At 44.7% G+C, this 19088-nt stretch overlaps 1 protein-coding gene across 1 annotated transcript in view; it reads right to left on the minus strand.

Annotated features, from left to right (window-relative positions):
* LOC146829043 (gamma-aminobutyric acid receptor subunit gamma-4-like) overlaps positions 1-19088 on the minus strand; it is a 2063907-nt gene that overhangs the window by 1690130 nt on the left and 354689 nt on the right. Inside the window, exon 2 of the mRNA XM_085607669.1 lies at positions 9831-9982. Within this exon, the coding sequence (XP_085463795.1) occupies positions 9831-9982 (152 nt within the window). The remainder of the gene's footprint in view (positions 1-9830; positions 9983-19088) is intronic.

Consider the following 19088-nt stretch of genomic DNA (forward strand, 5'->3'; position numbering starts at 1 on the left):
TATTACCTCTGACTATTAGCAGTGGCAGTTGAGGATGTGGGTGGAGCCAATACAGTAAGTGGGTGGAGCTGGGGAAAAGTAGGTGTGGCCTCCGACAAACATGTGAGCACCTGGACTTCATATTTTACAAATTAGGCACTGCCCTGACCATTCAACTACAGTCATCCTCTGTCCCCCGGCCTGCACTGGTATTCACACAGCAATTTTTGTCTGAATAGCCCTTTGACAAAATGGGCTCCCTTCCAATTTATGTAACCTTAATCCTTAGTGCTGAAAAAACATAGGCCTTTGCTCAGTATGGTTTCAGAAAGGATGCTTTATTGGCAGGGGAATTAGTGGCTGCTAATACTGAGTATCTCAGATCTAGATTGTCCTGTGGTAAGTTTGTACTAGGTCTGCCTTCCTTCCTGCTCATGCACTTTCAATCTTTAGTACAGCAGAAAGATAATCCTTTCCTTAGCTTGGGCTCCAAAAGGACCCTTTGTTGGATGAGTAAATTGTGTTGATGTTCTATTGATGGTGGTGAGAAAGCAAATTATTAATTAGGGTGGATGGTAGTCCACCACTAGCAACACAGTCAAGAACTTGTTGTATCCAGTCAAAGTTAGGTCTAGTCAAAGGTTTCAGGGTTAAACCTGAGCTCAACCCTCATAGCTGCGGCAGAAAAGCTTAACTTAGAGAAAATTTGAAAACCATTTAGGAGTGGAAGAATTATGTTAATGGTTGAGGAAGGTGAAACCCTTCTCAAGCAGCAACCACAATCCTTGTCAGGGTGTATTCACGAGTAACCCCAAACTAACCTGTGCTCAACCCTCTGGTAGCTTGGCATAGAGCAGTGAGGCTTAACTTAGAGGCAATGGTTAAAGTATTTGTGAAACAATTCAAACAGTCAGAAAGTGAAAACATAACACAATAAGAATCCCATACCAGATTTGAAAAATAGAGTAAGTTTTACTAAGTAAAACAAGACCAAGATGACAAAACTCCAATCAGTAGAGCCATACATATGCAATTTTAAAGGTTTCAGTAAATATAGTGCCTAAAAAACACCAAGATGCAGCTGTGGTTAAATGGTCACACCAGACCGGAACAAAGTGACAAGTTCAGACCAACCACGGTGGAGAGTTGGCTGGCTACTGGGACCCAGTTAGTCCCACTGACCAAGAGTACCTTAAATCATTGTTGGGGAGCATTACAAAGTCCCACATCAAGGATGCGTCAGCACGCCAAGGCGATGTGAGATCTGGATCAGAGATGCTTCATGCAGCGTCTGTTCCAAGGAGCTGTGATGTGAGGTCCTGCATTGTCATCGAGTAGGTTGCTGATAAGGGGGGCTTGTGATGGGAAGTCCTTTGTGGAGGATGCATAGTGCACAGCTGGTTCCAAAGACGCTGCGGGGCTTTTAATGTGAAGTCCTGCATCCTCCTAGAAACTGCCGTGGAAAGAGGGGCTTGCAGCGTGAGGGGCTGCATTGGGTATGCATTTCATAGCAGCGGTTCTGATGAGGCTGTGGTCTGCGAGGCCAATGCGACGTCCTTGTGCTGAGAGAGTCCTCGCCGCAGATGCAATGTGTCAGTTCTGCTTGAGGTTGTGTTGCGCAACAAAAGAGATGCACCGGTTCTGCTGGATCCTCATATGGGCTAGTAGATCACCTTCAGGCCCACGTCAAAGGGTCCAGGACTGGGGTGGCACAACTTGGCAGGGTGGGACTCACAGTTGCAGAGTCCAGGTGCTGGTTAAAAGCGACCAGCTGTACAGTCACTCTGATGGTCCTGAGTGCAGGTTTCAGATCCAGTCCTCCTCACTCAGGCAAGAGGGCAGCAGGTCCGCTGGGCAGCAGGGCAGCAGTCCTTTAGGGCAGCAGTCCAGCAGAGTGCCAATCCTTTCAGCAACACAGCAGTCATTCTTCCTGACAAAATCTTTTTACAGATCCAGAAGTGTACTGAAGAGCTAATGTCTGAGATCCACTGTTTATACCTGGAACCTTATTTGAGGTGGGAGAAACTTCTACAGGATTCCCTTTGAAGTGCTTAGGCATCCTGCCTCCCCTGCCCAGGCTCCAGACTAACTACATGGGGTATAAATCTAATGCAAAACACATTTAGGTATAAGTGAAGCTGTGCCTAGCTCCACCGTCCCATACTGCCAGTGATGGTCTATCCAGGCATACCCAAGCTCTTTATTGTGTGTAGCTGTCTAGGAGGCATGCCAACTGCCAAATACAACTAATCATGTGACCCAGAGACAGGCTGCAAGCACTAAATGGCTAATGCAGGGAAATGCCAACTTTCTAAAAGAGACATTTTCAAAACTGTAATTCAGAACCTGACTTTACCATCTAAGTGGATGTTTCATTACAATTCCAAAGACACCAAACTTGAACTGTTTACCTCTTCCCATTTGGAATTTATCCTTATTAAGTGTGATATGGTAACTCCAATGTTAACGTATGGGAGAGGCAGGAATTGCAATAGTGAAAAACAAATGTAAGAGTTTTCACAATCAGGACATGTGAAACTTAAACATGTCATGCCTTTTAAATACATTGCATCCAGCCCTATGGGCTGTTTGGGGCCTACCCAGGGGGAGACTTAGATGTATTAAAAGGAAGGTTAAGGTCTGACAAATGGTTCATTTTGCCAGGTTGAACTGGCAGTTTAAACTGCACAAATAGTCTGCAATGGCAGGCCTGAGACAGGTTTGTAGTGCTATTTATTTGAGTGGCACTATATGTGCTGTAGGCCCACTAGTAGCATTTAATTTATAGGCACTGGGTACATGTAGTAGCATTTTTCTGGGGGTTTATAAGCAAGTAAAATATGCTAAATGGGGGCAAGCCAATGTTACCACGTTTTACAGTGCAGTGGTAAAGTGTACAGAGTCCTATGGTCAACAAAAAAATAAAACTTGGACAAGTGAGGTAAAAGGTTTGGGGGAAGCCCAACCGAAGGCTGACAGGTCTAAGATGGGGTATCAAAACAGTTAAAAAGTTAAAGATATCACGCAGTAAAATCCCACTCCAATTTTACTGTGTGAAAAATGTAATAAACAAAATGACAATGTCCAATGTAAACCAGGACCAAGGTGCAATCTAAGGCAGACTGCAATGAAGCCTGGGTGGAAACACCAAGTGTATTGACCCTATTGAAAGTTTAGAAGTCAAAAAGGTTTTAAAAGATTTCTAAGGTTCACTGGTCAGGAGGAAAGTTTCAATGGTTTCAAAATCTTTCTTCCGGTGTCCAACTAACTGCATGCGTGCTGTTCTAATACCTCCAGGACCCAAGCGAATATTATAAGAAACTCACTGGGTGTCAGGCAAAAGCCAGCCGTGTCCAGTCTATGTCCAGTTGCTACAGGTCAGCTGGACACTTAAAGATAAATAATAATTTGCATTTGTAAAGTGCAAACATATCACCACTTATGGGTTTTCAAGGCGCTGGGGGCCGTCGGGGAGAGTAAGTGAGCTATTGCCCAGAGTCACATGGTGCTGAGCTGAGATTCTGCTGGTGCCAGTGATCAAACCGCGGGCCCCACGCGCTGGATTCAGCTGCTCTGGCCACAGCACCACACCTCTCCTTTCTCTTACAGCTTGTTGACTCCCTTGGTCAGAAAGGAGGTCAATCAGCAAACCCTTGGAGTCCACTTCTTTGCCCTGGGTACCAAGGGGAGCAGTTCCAGTTCTTCACAGCTCCTCACATGTCCCGGACAACAGGTCCAGTCCTCTTCTGGTCTTCTGCAGATCCAGAATTTGTTCTGATTGGGTGCCTTGGGGCTTCACATTTATACCTGGCACTAGTTAGTGGGAGGGGGACCTCCATGGCACTCCATACCAATGCGGTAAAAGATCCCAATGGCAAACCTACATACATTTCAGTAGTTCCTTTACTGCAGACTGGCCCAAAATGCCATGTGCCAGGGCATTTTCAAGATGGTGAAGTCTTCTGCTGCACTAAACTCAAGCCCTGGTGGCAGGGTGTGTTTATCGGAGTGTCTTAGAGTATTCACAAGTGTCCTCCCTCATCTAATGTTAAAATCCAATTTGAAGCCGGCCTTTTACCCACAGCAAATCAGGAGACTGAAGACTAGTAGAACAAATGCAGGGTCCTTCGACAAACCAGACAGGAGATGCACAAGAATTTGCATGGCATTCTATGCCCTCCCTTCCAAGTATGCTATTGTTACTTTTGGCTCAATAGACCTTTCAGGAAGGATTTGAGATTGTGGTAGCCCCCCACACTTCTGCTGGGCTCAAAGAAATCTTTCCTGCCCATTGAGGTCAATCTGTCAAGCACCTATTGTGTAACTCCTGGGAGAGATGTCACACCTTATTTATATCCACTAAGGCTAAGTACAGGCTGGGAGAAGCAAACTAGTTTCCAAGAAATGTAGGCAGGGAAGGGGTAACTTTTTAAAAATGTATTTGTTTATTTTCCTTAATATTTATTATAAATTCAAGTTTGTTTGAAGTGGGATTTCTGGTTGGCTAGGGCTTGCGCCTAAGCCAGCAGAAACCAACACTCTATTCAGTGCAAGGGAGTTACACACTGAAGATAAACCCTGCTCACCCCCTTGGTATTTTGGCATGAGCAGTCAGGCTTATCCCAGAGGCAATGTGTAACACACACAGACAGCGGCAATACACTAGGCACACTACAAAAGAAACTCCACACAAGGTTATACAAAAAATAGTCTTTGTATTATCCAAAACACATTAGAATCATAATCACACAAATACACTGTGCTAACTGGCACCAGGTAATAATTTACAGGGGATTATATACATGACAGTGCCAATCGGGCCACTGTCAGAACCATCACAAAGCACAAGTAGCAAATATAAGACAACCAGCAACTACTGGTAAAAATACTGTACTTAACATTATCACAAGCTACATAAATGCATTATGTCTGCATCACCTTAGGCATAAAACACATTATACATAAACATCATAAGCATAAATTACATTTAGGAGTGCACCATAGTACACATCACCTTTAGCGTAACCACATTATGCAATCCTTTAGGGCCTTGCGGCCTCCCAGTACACACAGGTACTCCAAATGACCCCAGGCCAACTGGCCTTCTCTGGGGCTCAAATGCCCTGTGTCCAAAATGTCAGGGCGCAATTATAGGACCTTCCATGGCCCTCTGGCTGCCTTGGCAGCAAAAGCAATGTGCGTCATGCACTGGGGGCTGAGGGTGCATCACAACCCTTCCTTCTCCTAAAAATAACTGTCCCCCACGTTGCAGCTGCCTGCGCTCTCGCATTGCAGCTGTGGTAAAAATGAACACTGGCACCAGCTGTACCTGAAGAGTCCCCTTTACTGGGACCCTCCCGGTGCAGCTCTCAGCACCATACTGCGCCCAAAGAGAAATCAGCACTGCACTACCAGTGCCTCAGAGAGTGCCAAGACTGCTCCACGCAGCGTCCCCACTCACCGGGACAGATTGTTGCCGGCTTCAGGCACCAACAATGTGCCTCGGGAGGTCCTGCTCATGCTTCACCTCTGGCAGTAGGAAGGCACTGACAATGTACCTCGGCAGGCCTCTCCTCACTTCTCTGGTCTCCTTGGGGAGGCTCCTCACTGCGGGGTAAGCTCTCGCTGACTGCCTACCTCAATCTGGCTTTCTCGGCCACGGAGGCGGGGTAGGCTCCCGCCCTCCTCCAGGCACGACTCTGCCTGTCTTCCTGATGGGAACTTCCTCTTCCGGGCCCACCCACAGTCAGGCAGCTTGCCTGACTTCTGGGCCGCCGATCTCGCCGGCGGCATCTAAGCATGAGAGGGATCTGCTCCGTAGAAAACCACAATGCAGGGTGGGCTCCCGCTACACCAGTAGTGCGGGGTGGGCTCCCGCTCTGCTTCATAGAACACCACAATGCGGGGTGGGCTCCCGCTTCACCAGTAGTTCGGTATGGGCTCCCGCTTTACCCCTGGACCATGGGGGAATCCCCATGACGGGATTCCCTCTCAGGCACTTCGCAGCAACGCGCTGCAGGGCACCATGCTTCTCCCACACTGGGAGAAAGATATAGCGCTCATGCGGCATTCAGTCCAGAAAGCAGAGATGGGCTCAGGCAGGTCAGCCTGGGCCCCCTAGCAGAGGGGCGGTCCCTCATGGCAGTTCCTCCTGGGGCCCAGCAGTTCTAGCACCCAACACAGCACAAGGAAGCACAAAAACATGGGGTCACAGCCCCAATACTTATAGTACATTATCCCTTTGTTCCGCCCTGGCACAGGGCTTGGGGAACCAGTCTCAACTGGTTGTGGGGGGTACTGGAGCACTTTCTGTACAGTGCTTCTAGTCCACTTTGTTAGGTGGGGGCTCGGTCATCAGACCCAACACAGGGGGGTGACGCCAGCATTCACCCAGGCAGGCACAGACCTATTCAGGGTCAGTGGACTACTCCAACTACTCCAAATGCAGATCTCCTATTCAGCCTAGCGCTGACTCACCCTGCCCTCCCTGGAGCCACACACATCACCAGCCCCTGTCACTCCAGAGCCAGACAAACATTTATTATCACCATTCCAAATATACCAAACTTGACCATGCTGCTCCTCTCATATCAGGAATTACCACTGAAACACTTATCAGGGAATCCCCAATGCATTCCTATGGGAGGGCAGCCCCAAAGTAGTGAGAAACCAAAATGGCTGTTTGTCACAGGACATGTCACACACTTAAGCTACATGTCCTACCTTTCACCTACAATGCACCCTGCCCATAGAGCTAGCTAGGACCTACCTTAGCGGTGACTGACATGCATTAAAAGGGGGGTCACAGACGTGGCACACACTTTAGGTGTCACATCACAGTGGCAGTAACACTGCGCGCACAGGCCCTGGAATGGCAGAGGCCTGAGACAGGTTTGAAAGGCTACTTTGGTGGGTGGCGCAATCAGCGCTGCAAGCCCACCAGCAGCATTTAATTTACTGGCCCTGGGTATCTGAGATACCACTTTACAAGGGACTGACAGGTAAATTTAATACGCAAAACAGGTGTAGACCAAACTTACCATATTTACCACAGAGAGCACTGGACAGCAGTGCTAAAGTGTCTAGAGTCATAAAACCACCAACACCAGTTAAGAAAAAATACTAGGAGGAAGGCAAAAAGTTCAGGGATGACCCTGCAAAAAGAGCCAAGTCCAACAGCCTCCACCACTGATTTGGATTTTTATTAACAATTAAATAGCCTTTCTATTTCTAGTATGTCCCATTCCTGAGACACAGTATTAGTGTTTTATTATGTACTAATATTTTGTACATAAGACAGCTTAAAACTCTTTAGGGCCTCGTCATTGTAAGTACAAAGTTGCATTCATTTTCAACATCTCCTACTTTACAACTTGTACATACCCTGCACCCTACCCTGTGAGCTATAAGACCTACATAGGCTTGCCTTACTCATATTTAATAGGGAGGTTTTTAACAGTTAGAGTAGTTTATTTTAACAGGTCACATTGCAGAATGAAACTGCAGGAGCCAGGCTACAATGGAAGGACTCAAGACATATTTTCCTAGTCATACTAGTGGATGCCACAATAAGTGGTGTTGTTCAGAGGTGACATTTAACTTTTCATACGAGTCCAGTTTCTACATCATATACCATTGCCTTACATGAGAGTTAAATATGCCATTCTGGGATTACCCATTTCTTACGTGGTTTAAGGGTAAGAGCACATACACTGGGGATTGGAGAGGAGTGCCCCAGTGTGCAGTATAAAATCCGGCACTCACATTCAGCAAAGACATTAGGGTGACCACACAAAAAAGGCATTTTTCTCACAATGGAGCAGTTACTGCTCCAACCTTAGTCTACCAGCTGTCCTTTTCCCCTGTGGAACAGTCATGCATCCACTCCTCAGTCCTACTGAATAAACAGTCCTCCCTCCCAACTCATACATGCTCAATGCTTAGGACAGGTGTAAGACAGGCCTTCGCTCAGGTTGATACAATAAAAGTTTTATTTGCAGAGTACATCGGGGTGCTTGGGCAGACTAGAGATCAAAAGCAGGAAAACAGCGCTGATACACAACATCCCCGAGATGTATCCTATTTCTTGTACCTATTAAAAAGATCATTGTGCTCCGACCCCCTGCCACGTGTAAGTATCCATGCTGTTCCTTGACCAGGTGCAACAAGTGAGAAAGCAAGCTTTAGTCTGGCATTAATGTGAGCATTGTTTGAATGGAGTTCAGGAGAAGACCTGTACTCAGAACATGACTATTTTCCTTCCCAGCTGTAAATGTGCACTGCTTGCATCAATTTCCAGGGCAACCACTAGCCTCTACTTGCCCTGCTGTTAATGTGTGAAAGGAAACCCGGTGTTTCATCTTATATTGTGTAAATGGAGTCCCGGGGAACATCTGTACAAGGACCATGTCTTCTTCCTTTTCTGAATTTAAAAGTATGAAACAAATCTCTTTCCTTTCCCTGTGATGGGGGGATAATTACTATCCACATACACAATCCTACAGTCCCCACAGAGTCAAGCCCACATCCTTGTCATTAACATTGCACATGTACATATTTATTTCCTAAAAATAGCGGAGGCTCTAGTCAACCTTATATTAATGTATTCATTTCATCAATTCCTCACTTGCAGCCAAGTATGGAGCACCCTGAAATGTCACTGTCAATGAGGATCATGTTGAATAATATATATTGTTGCTTTTATTTGATGCTACGACCTTCTGGTAAACCTCTCGATAGCATTTTGTATCCGAAGAGACTGGAATCCTGTAACAAAAGTCTCAAGACGACCCGGATGAAGGAATGATGTCAGTAGTGTGCTTTTGAAATGTTAAAATAATTCTGAGATTTAAAAAATATACATTAGTCGCTGTGCTTGATCCATGGAATTAATTTGAAATGCCCAGTTGGTGAACTATATATGGATACGCACAGGTGAATAATGCATTTGCATTTAATTTCAGACACTGTGCCTAAGGAATCTAAAATGTATATATAGATGAATGAATTAATAAATGAATGCGTGAATCATGTTGGCAATGCAGTTATGAAAATGTGGTTCTATTTTGGTTGCATTCAACATTTTTTTCCATTAGGTGTTTTAAAAGCTATTTTTCCATGTCACCTGCCTTGTTTGTTTTTACTAGAACTCCGTGTTCGAGAATCTAATTGGTAGGCATGCACTGTCCTATGTTTGCAGATTGTCGTCGTAATGCAGAGACAATGATGCTGTAAAAGCACTCAAAAAAGAGAGGCAAGATCCAGCTGCTCATGAATGGACACTGTTGTAATGACTAAACGAATGAGCGAATGGGATAAATCGACTTTTTTACAAATCCCAGTGGAAGCTTATGATTCCAGAGTAATTAAACGTGCTCCTCAGGATAAGAGACTGAACAATCTGTAAAGTTAATCACCTGCCAGCAACATGCTGGAGTGCACCGGCATCATCACACGTTCACTCTCACATTTCAATAAATGTAGAAATTACCCACTAGAGTGTTCTCTGAAACTTTTCAGGAAGGTTAATTTTGTAGACGCTCACTCTGCGGAATGTTTAATTTTTAGAAAAGCCATTATGCTAAAATGCTAGAAAACAAATTAGAAAAAAAAAACCTTCATAGGCAAAACCAATTCAAGTAACAAAATAAAGAAATTAATTTCAGAAAGAAAATTAGCATCTGAAGTAAAGGATTTTATTCTAGGGCTTTTGTTAAGAACAACTTTAAATAAAAACAACACCACAATAAAACCTAATTTGAGGGTGCAAGCAAAAACTGTTACAAATCTAGTCTAAATTAGCAATACTTGCCCGAGACATGGAAAAAAATGTAAAATATAAAGGAACGTACTGCCAATATCTGGTCTTAACTTGTTGTCGTAGTTTTTCAGAAGCGAGTTCAGGATCTGAGTGGCATCTGTCTCATGCGTGGCTTTTGGTGCCAGGACCCATGTTTTATTCACACTGACGTAATCGTCGTCATATTCTTCCGTGCTTTCTGTGCTGGAAAAAAAGATGGGAAACGGTAATGAGTATTCATGTGTATTTCAAATACATACCATCCCCTTTAAGTCTGAATGCTTACTGTAATGGCTTGTAGAGAATACTGTGGCCTGTCACTCTACAGAAATAATACAAAAAAGTTCCTGTCTACATCCAGGGAACGAACGAGCAGCTAAATAATGGAATGAAAATGTTACAGGAAGCATAATAACCGCTCATTATGGCCGACATCCCTACACATTTGCTTGTGTCCCTTGCGGGCATCTTTGAATGTGAAAGCTGAGAGCAGTACATTTTCTGGCTGGCACTAATTAACATCCAGGGGGCATATCAGCAACAGCCGGCGATAATTATCGCTAAGCATGCTTAGCACGAGGATAATTATCGACGGCTATCACTGGATTATGTCGCCAAGATAGCATGCTATCTGCAACGCTTATCTCTGATGCGATATATAATCCAGCGATAGTTGCAAAAAGTGCCATTATCGCTGGAAATCCAGCGATACTCGCACGGCGACAGGCAATACCTTGTTGATAGGGCTGGGTGGTCTCAGCCCTATAATCCACCACCCATAGCCTAAAATGGTTTAGTCAGGTTACAAGCAGGCATAATGAAACCTGTGTTAGGTGCGGTTAGCGCTACATTTCTCGTCGCTGTGAAGGTTAGCGTGCAGCTTGCTGATAGGAGAAATGTCTTAGCGACATTTCCCACGTTATTTTGGTGAGGAACGCCCACTTTGCATATCATTAGAGATGCAAAGCTGGGCGTTAGGGAAACGGGTGCAGAGGCATAGAAACACGTGCTAGCGTTTTCTTGCTGATAGTGCGATAAAATTATTGCCGCTTTTCGCCCGAAAACGGACGCTAAAGCAGCGATAATTTTATCGCTTCTCCTTGATGATATGCCCCCAGGTGCTCTAAATCACATGTTTTAGCGCAAACTATTATTTTCCCTTATTTTTTGCTGTGGTTTGATCGGTTTAGAGACTGCAACAGTCGATGTTTGCATCTTGTGCAGAAAAGAAAATATGAATCTTGAGTATTTTTTCTGCCGAGAACAAAACACGCATTGTTGCAAACAAAGACAGAGAACAACTAGCACACTATTCAGTATGTAATATGGTGCTCAGTATACCTCTATGTAAATAGCAGACCTATACACATTCAACCTTGACATCTCTTAATATTGCACTGAAACAGCAGGAATGTTCTACTTAATATTGTTTGAGTAGCTTCCTCTGAAACCTGACCTACACACAACTTACTCACATCAGTAAGGACCGTTCAGATAAGTAAGAACAGTGGTATTTGAGTCTTGCCATCAAAATATACTCACCCACAATATAAGACCCGAAAATATTAGTTTACAAACTTCATCAAAACTTAACATGCGTTCTACACAATTTAGGTTCTACCAACGCAAGAATTCTCACTTTGAGCTTAAGCTCCAGTAGCTCCATGTGAAACATGCTTCAATTAAACTTGTAAACCATACCATGGAGTGACAGTAGCATAAATTACAGCCTCCAGATCGTATGACCTGTTGCAAGCTACAAAAAGGCATATTTTTGTTAAAGGTAATAATGAATTACCCAAGGTAGAAAATCAATTCTTCAACATCTGCAAAAATCTCATACTGTGAGAAGTTGGGTTGTTGGTTGAGGGGTTTGACCCCTTCTCAAGCAAGCCTTGTCAGGGTGAACCACTAAAGTCATGAAATTAACCTGTTCATAACCCTGTGGAAAGTTATGGTCAATCGCGATGGAGTGTGGTTGGGATATAAGTGGACTGGGCCTAGTCTTCACTTGCCTTAGGACTTAGAAGAAATTTTGTGGAGAAATGCCTGAGAAGGTAAAGTTTAGAGGGGCATAGCAGCTGGCAGTGTACGAGAGAGGTAGGCGTTATCATCTGGGAGCTGCTGGCCCAAGTCACAGTGAGGAATCCTGCATTTTGTACTTAGCCTCTTTTTTGGAAGTTAAAGATTTCAACCGGGATGAAGCTGCAGTTTGTACACAACGAGGCAGGATACCCCTTTTGCTAGGAGCTGCTAAACAGGATTTGCTACTACAGAAAAGAACATAGCTGGAGCTGCCATGAAGTCAGGCTGACTTGCGATGCACCTTGAGCGGATTGGAATAGAAGGTTGGTCTCGGTCTCCTCTTAGTTCTCAGTTCACGTTTCTGTTGAATCTTTTTCAATCGCCAATTTGGATTGGGGCTATCTTGGCACCTTTAGCACCACTTCCAAGGGTTCAGGAATGGAGAGGGAACATTTGGAGGGTTAGATCTCACCAAGGCTGGGTTGAGATGTCTGGAGTCTTTCTGTACCTAAGGTTCTGATAAGGAAGCTAGCCAAATAGCCTTTTTGGTTACTCTAGTTACTCTGGTAGTCCTAGTTTCAAAGAGAAGTGCTGGGCCTACCTCTGAGGGCTCAAGGCGGGCTTCATGAAGCAAAGCAGTCCTTCTTGATGCAACAAAGCTGTCTTCTAAAGTACACAGCAGGCCACACAGTGACTGAGGACTTTCCAAGAAGAAGAGCTGAAGAGCTGTCATAAGAAGTACTGCCCCTCTGCTATGTTGCTTTGCAGTGCTAGCCTGCAGTTGTTGCTTTAGTCTGTGAGCAGTGAAAGAATTGGACTATGTTTTTTGGAATCCCACTTTCCAAATCCTCCAAGGGCTTGTATGCGCCTGCCTCCTGTTGGAAGTCTCGGTCCAAAAAAGACTTCATCTGCAGCTCCCCTGAACTCCTCTGCTGGGGGTTCTGACTTGCCAAGTGGTGCCAACTCCAGTAGTGGGCTCATGGGGGTGGTTTTGCTGCCTCAAGAGCTGAAAACCCATGAATCACCCTTCAGCGCCGTTTTTCCCACCACAATCTTGCCGTGTCTCTGACATCCGATACCCCTGCTCCGGCTTCGACACAAGCCCTGCTGTGAAGCTGAAGGAATCGACGCATCACCTGCCTGCGGTTGGAATAATCAATGCAGTGCCTGTTTCACCGTCGCATCAACCCAACATGCCTGGATTTTCTACACATCGCACTGGTGCGCCAAGTTTCCATCGCATCACCCCGCAGTAAGGAGCCACTTTGGTATTCGACACATTGCTTCTCCTCACAGTAAGGAATCAACGCAACACTTCTCCTGCATTGCAGCAAAACGGACGCCTCCATTCACCTGGGACTTCAAGAATCTATGGATTGCTGGGTTTTCTGACACTACCCCCCTTTTCATCTTGAATTTTGACGCATCAAAGAAACTTTGAGCTAAAACCAACCCTTCCATAGAGCTCTATGGACTGAATTGCTTAAACTTTTAAAAAGTGATGTCTTGAGTTGAGTATGTTGGATTTTTGTTGTTTTGGTCTTGTTTTGTTTAGGTAAAGATCAGTTATTTTCTAAACTGGTGTAGTGTCCATTTATAGTGTTTTCACAGTTCTACTGTGAGTTTTATGTACAAATACTTTACACATTACCGAGATAAGCATGACTGTTCATGCCAAGCTACCAAGGGGGTGAGTAGGCATTATCTGTGGTGTGTAACTCCCTTAACTTGAATAGAAAGAAGGTCCCTTACTCGGACAGGGTGCATACCACTGCCAACTAGAGGCCCCCTTTCTAACAGAAATGTTTTGAGAAAACTTCTCACACGTAATGCCTGACTTAGGAAGCCATACATTTGTGGTGCATAGCCCTGTCTTCCTTTTAATAGATAAGTCTTTGCATCAAAATCAATGAGTGGTTTCAGGGGAACACCAACGTGTCTCCCATGGGATTCCCATTGACACATGGTAGAGCAGACCTCTATTTTTGCATTACTTTATTGCTACTTTCTGGCGCAAAGCAATATGAAGTAAAATCCCAATTCAAAACGCTGCATTGGTGTACATCACTTTTTGTAACACTGCGCCGGTGCAAAGCCTTGCTAAATCTAAACCCCCCCCCCAGTTCTGGATGAGGTGCAGGCAGCATTTGAGGGATACAGGCCCTTATTTATGAAGGCCTTGCGCCGCCGGTGCGTCACTTTTAAAGTGGGGAAAAGTGATGTACTGGCGGCGCAAGGCCTTCATAAATAAGGGCCACAATGTCTGGAGCAGAGAAGACTTGATTGGCATTTTGGTAAATGTTTCGTCTATTGTCAGTGAACAGAGCCCCAGGTTTTATGAAGAGCTTGAAGTTGATGGGGACTGGATGGAACCATACGAGACTCCTCAAGTTATAAGGGTGTTCTAATATCAGGAAGTGCACATGCAAATGAACTGGTGTGCTTCGAATTATAAACCTAACAATCTAAAGAAAATGGAAGCAATGGATTAAAGGAGGCTATGATGAATAAGAAGAAGATACAATTTAAATCAAAACAGGGAATTTGAATACTGTGTGGAGAAAGGGAATATAAATGTTAACATGCACATTCAAAAGGGCATCAAACGTATCACTCAATGCAGTCTCTGATTTACTGACAGCCAAATGTACACAGTAACTAAGGATTTGAAAAATGAAAAACTAGATATTGTTCCTGCAGGTTATTTTATAGATAGACTTACATTTATTACAACATAACCGTGCCCGGGATTTAGGCTATATTTCTAAGAGAACATGTATTGGCTTCAATACCCTTTCATCAATTCAGGTTGAATGTACATTTTATATAAAGGATATTTGACTTCCGTGAATGCAATATTCAAGGGCACGAGCCAAAGAAAGCTACAGAGGGGGTGGTGAGGCAGAGAGAGAAAGCGAGAGAGAGAGAGAGAGAGAGAGAAAGAGAGAGAGAGAGAGAAATAGAGAGAGAGAAAGAGAGAGAGAGAAAGAGAGAGAGAGAGAGAGAGAGAGAGAAAGAGAGAGAGAGAGAGAGAGAGCAAAGAAACAGCATTCCAAACACGCAACAGTTAAGGGTAGGTAAGAGCACCCGCCGGTACCAGGGCGTTGCCCTATGACAGCCCCGCGCTGCCCTCTCTATTCTTAGTCTCAGAATCATGATACGGTGGAATAAAACGGATTAGCGAGGCTCGTGTTTGCTTTCTGTAGTTTCCACTCCTGTTCTTCTACTCGCCCCTCAGCAACAGATTGCGAACTGAGCCAAATCTATGGGCATATTATCAAGGACGGCGTAAAAAATTATCGCCGGTTTAGCGGCAGAAAACGGCCGCTAAACCGGGGATAATGGCTTGATCATATGCTCTATGGAATTCCCATAGAAGCCCATGTTCTGGTGTGAACATGGGGTTCTATGGGAATTCTCTGCGGCATATTATCAAGCCCAGTATCGCCGGTTTAGCGGCCGTTTTCTGCCGCTAAACCGGCGATAATGTTAACGCCGTCCTTGATAATATGCCCCCTAGTGATGACAACAGAGGTTACAGAGTTCCACTAGTCTTGACATTTTGTAAATCAATGCTCGTGATGGTGGCCCGGAACTTGAAATGGAAATATGAATTCTCATGAGCTCCGTACCCCAGAGTCGCGCTTTGCTGATAAGAAGTTCCAATACTCTCCTATTAAAGTTACACCACAGGCAGAGGCGAGGTTAGGGAACGGGTTGAAACATGCCACCAAATCACTCCCTGACATGTCTTTTCAGCTCTTCAGCGGATATTGTGATTTGACCAGATCGCAGAAATAAAATGTCTCGCAGTATATTTACCCTGGACGCTAAATACAGGGCTTTTTTTTAATATGACGTATCTAATGTCTTCAGAAGAACGCAGCATAGGTTGGGGCTGTACACGGATGACGCCCTCTGCTGGGATGGCAAGGGTTGTAGGTATTGAAACGGGCTACAGATAAGAGTAACCCAAAGAGCACAATGTCTTGCACCAGTCTCACAAATATGTTTTTCTCATGACCTAAAACAAATATGCATATGTGTTTTAAGCAGCCCAGGCAGGTTCTCCTACTCTTTTAGAGCAGTGGATCTAAACCTTTTGACTTGTGTGGACTCCCACTTGATCATTACTGGAATACGGGGACCCCCACTGAATCATCATTGGAATCCGGGGGCACAGTCCGAGCGAATACTGGAGGACAGGAACCCCGGCTTATGCAATGATTTTTACCTCAAAATAAACCACAAAAAAATACCGAAATAAATGAGCAGGCACTATATACATACTATAATCTGGTTCATGCACTTGCACTGCTCCCATGAATCAATTGAGAATACTAACTTCATTTTTAGCCCGCAATTTCAAATTCCTTCGCATTTACATAACATTTTGAAATGTTCAACTTTATACTTTCATTCTTTATTTATGTACATTTTCTAAGCAGTCGCAGACCCCCTGAGTAAGCTTCGTGGACCTCCAAGGGCCCCAGATCACAGGTTAAGTATCACTGCTCTAGAGCGCTCCTGTGGCTAGTGTGAGGCCCATGAACATTTTCTCCTTATTAAACTTTATAGAGCAGCCTCCCTTGGAGGGGGGTTGCCGGTGGGTGTGTCGGAGTCAGCCAACGGATAGCTAGGAATACCCTTAGATGGGACTGTGCAATTATTGCACATTTTAAACTCTAATATTTGTAAAACCCTATTGAAATGTGTTTTAGCAAATACAATCAAACACAAAATGCATCAAGCAAAGTGCCTATGACTGCACCTTTGAAAGTGGCCAGAATGGAAAGGGGCTAGGATGTTGAGTCTGATGCAGGACAATGTTACTTAGGGAATGTATATTATAGAACAGTTTTTTGTATAGGGGTTTCCTCATATTTAACCTAATTTAGAGTTTCAGTATGCTCCTCTGCATTACACACCTTTCGATCTAGCATCTGTGGATGAATCTCATTGGCTACTCTCCTCCAGGCTGATGTATCGTAAGAATGATAGCTTGTTGGCAGCCAGAAGAGGGAGGACCGCGGCAGTACCAGAGCGCTATAAGGGTGGCTAGCGGCACTCTGCACACTGAGCCCACACTGCTGCTTCCTGCATGCTACCTGCATGCTCTGCCCCCAGTGGGCAGTGCTGCCCCCATCCGAGATGGATCTCTTTGACTTTATCTGAGACTAGGACCCGAAGCAGCCATGGTAGGTAACATAGCCTCTGCTGAGCATCCTGCACGGTGCCCTTGTATCCTCCATGCTTTCCTTTGCATTCCCATTATTGCATACTGGCTGCACACGGGAATGCTCTGTTCGGTGCACAGCCGGGTAGAGCTGATCACAAGCTGCCTTAGTGGATGACAGTAATTGTGCTGAGTCCCAGGATGGCTGTGGCTCCGAGCCTCGGGCAGGCATGGGTGGGTTGGAAGTGGTGCGTGTGTCACATAAGGCAGCCACACTGCTCATGCCGCACCACCATCTGCGACCACTACAGGTCTTTCCAAGTGGCCAGCAGCCACTTTCTGGTACAGATGCGCTGTGCAGGATGTTATCAGGAGGGTATGTTGCCTGTGATTGATAAAAACAATATCTGCCAGAGGACAGGCACTCTTGAGTTAGCTGAAGTGGTGGGGACAATGACGGAGTGACATGTTTCTAAAATGTGCCATTGTGTCACTTTTTTCGTTTTTAAAAATTAACTAACTTGACTCTCGTTCTCTTGTGCTACTGGGATCCCATCGTGTAGGCAGACTGTGGCAAAGTTGTCAAAAAGTACCGGCATGGATATTTACTTGTTTCTTTACAGAGATAGGTGTCCCACTGAGGTTACAATTGGTGCATGATAGCTTGCTTGTGCATGGTGATTGCCAAATCACGAGCCTGCATGAGCCATGTTTCCTGGTAGAGACTGCGCAGCTTCCAGTGCACCAAGTGGGTGGACAGCTACCTCATTGTCCTGAAGCTGGATGAGGGCTCATTCGCAAAGTGCAGGATGGCCTGCCTGTGGTCACCAGGGGGAAGGTAAAAGGATTTGCCTTCCAGCCCTCCTGTTTATACTCAGGATGGGTTTGGGGGCAATGAGGGGATATAGTATGTTTTCCAGTTAACTAGTTTATAAATGAGTTGCTGAATATGGGAGAAAATAGTTAGGGATTTCTTCCTCTTGCCAAAAGGCCTTATTTATGGATTTGTACAATGCAGTGAAATAGTGTGAAAGCAGCATACCAGTTTTCACTTTGTGCACATTATGTGTGTTGCGTCATTTGGGCTCAGTCGTTTTTTCTGTTGGTGAAGCTGCAGTCCCACCCGTCCAACCCTCATCTCTGCTATATTCCAAATGGCAGTGCTCCTAAAGACTAATCTGCATCTTCTTAAAAAATACCTTGTTGGAAAGTTGTTTATTAGTAGTGATATGTAGTGACTTACCTCTAGTAATAAGGCCACAAACACAATAAGAATTTCAGACAAGGTCTCAATAAAAAGTAAGGGAGGGCTGCATAGCATCTCATTCTATTGGAATATGGATATGCACCCAAAGGACTGCACTTTGAATTACTGCATCTGCTGCAAAATTGGGTACTACAGCCCTAAGGACTTTGCCTTGCTTCAAAAAAGGACTTGGGACTGAACTACCTGCAAGCTACAGGTTAAAAGAGCCCAGCTGCATTATCTCCACCAAGAGCCCCCATCTTGGAGTGCCTCAAGTGGACTTTTAAGGATTTGGCCAGATGCATTGTGGGACTTTTAGTCCAGACATCTCAAGTAGCATCTAGGAGATTCCAGACCCTTGGACTGGTGTTTTGGACACTTTGATCCCTCAAGGAGACCTTCTTGAAGAAGATCCAGAATTTGGTGAAGCTTGAGAACTTTTTGTCAAAAAGGTCCATAAGGTTAGCAAATCGAAGTCGAGAGTCAAGCCGGATACCTTCGCACCATAACCCGGCCTGGATTTCCGGCTCATTCCTCTGAAAGCTCCAGACTTCCAAGATTTTACTGAGGCCTCACAGAGAAGCAATCTGATGATGTTGCATCAAAATTTGCCAACTGGAAGGGACTGCTCGACCTTGAGAGAGAATCTTCCAAAAAAGTTTGTGAAAGTCAGAAGGTAACATTTTGACCGAGTAGATGTCAAAAAGTGGCATTATATATTTTTAAGCGCTAGAAATATGTTATTCTTTAAAAAGTCATATCTCTGGTTCCCTACATAGGATTTTTGTCTATTTGTTCATAAACATGCAATCTATTTTTATAAATTGGAGTTGGACATTTTATTGTATGTTGTGTCTTACTTA

Source organism: Triturus cristatus, chromosome 5_2, assembly GCF_964204655.1.
Source record: "Triturus cristatus chromosome 5_2, aTriCri1.1, whole genome shotgun sequence".
Lineage (NCBI taxonomy): Eukaryota > Metazoa > Chordata > Amphibia > Caudata > Salamandridae > Triturus > Triturus cristatus.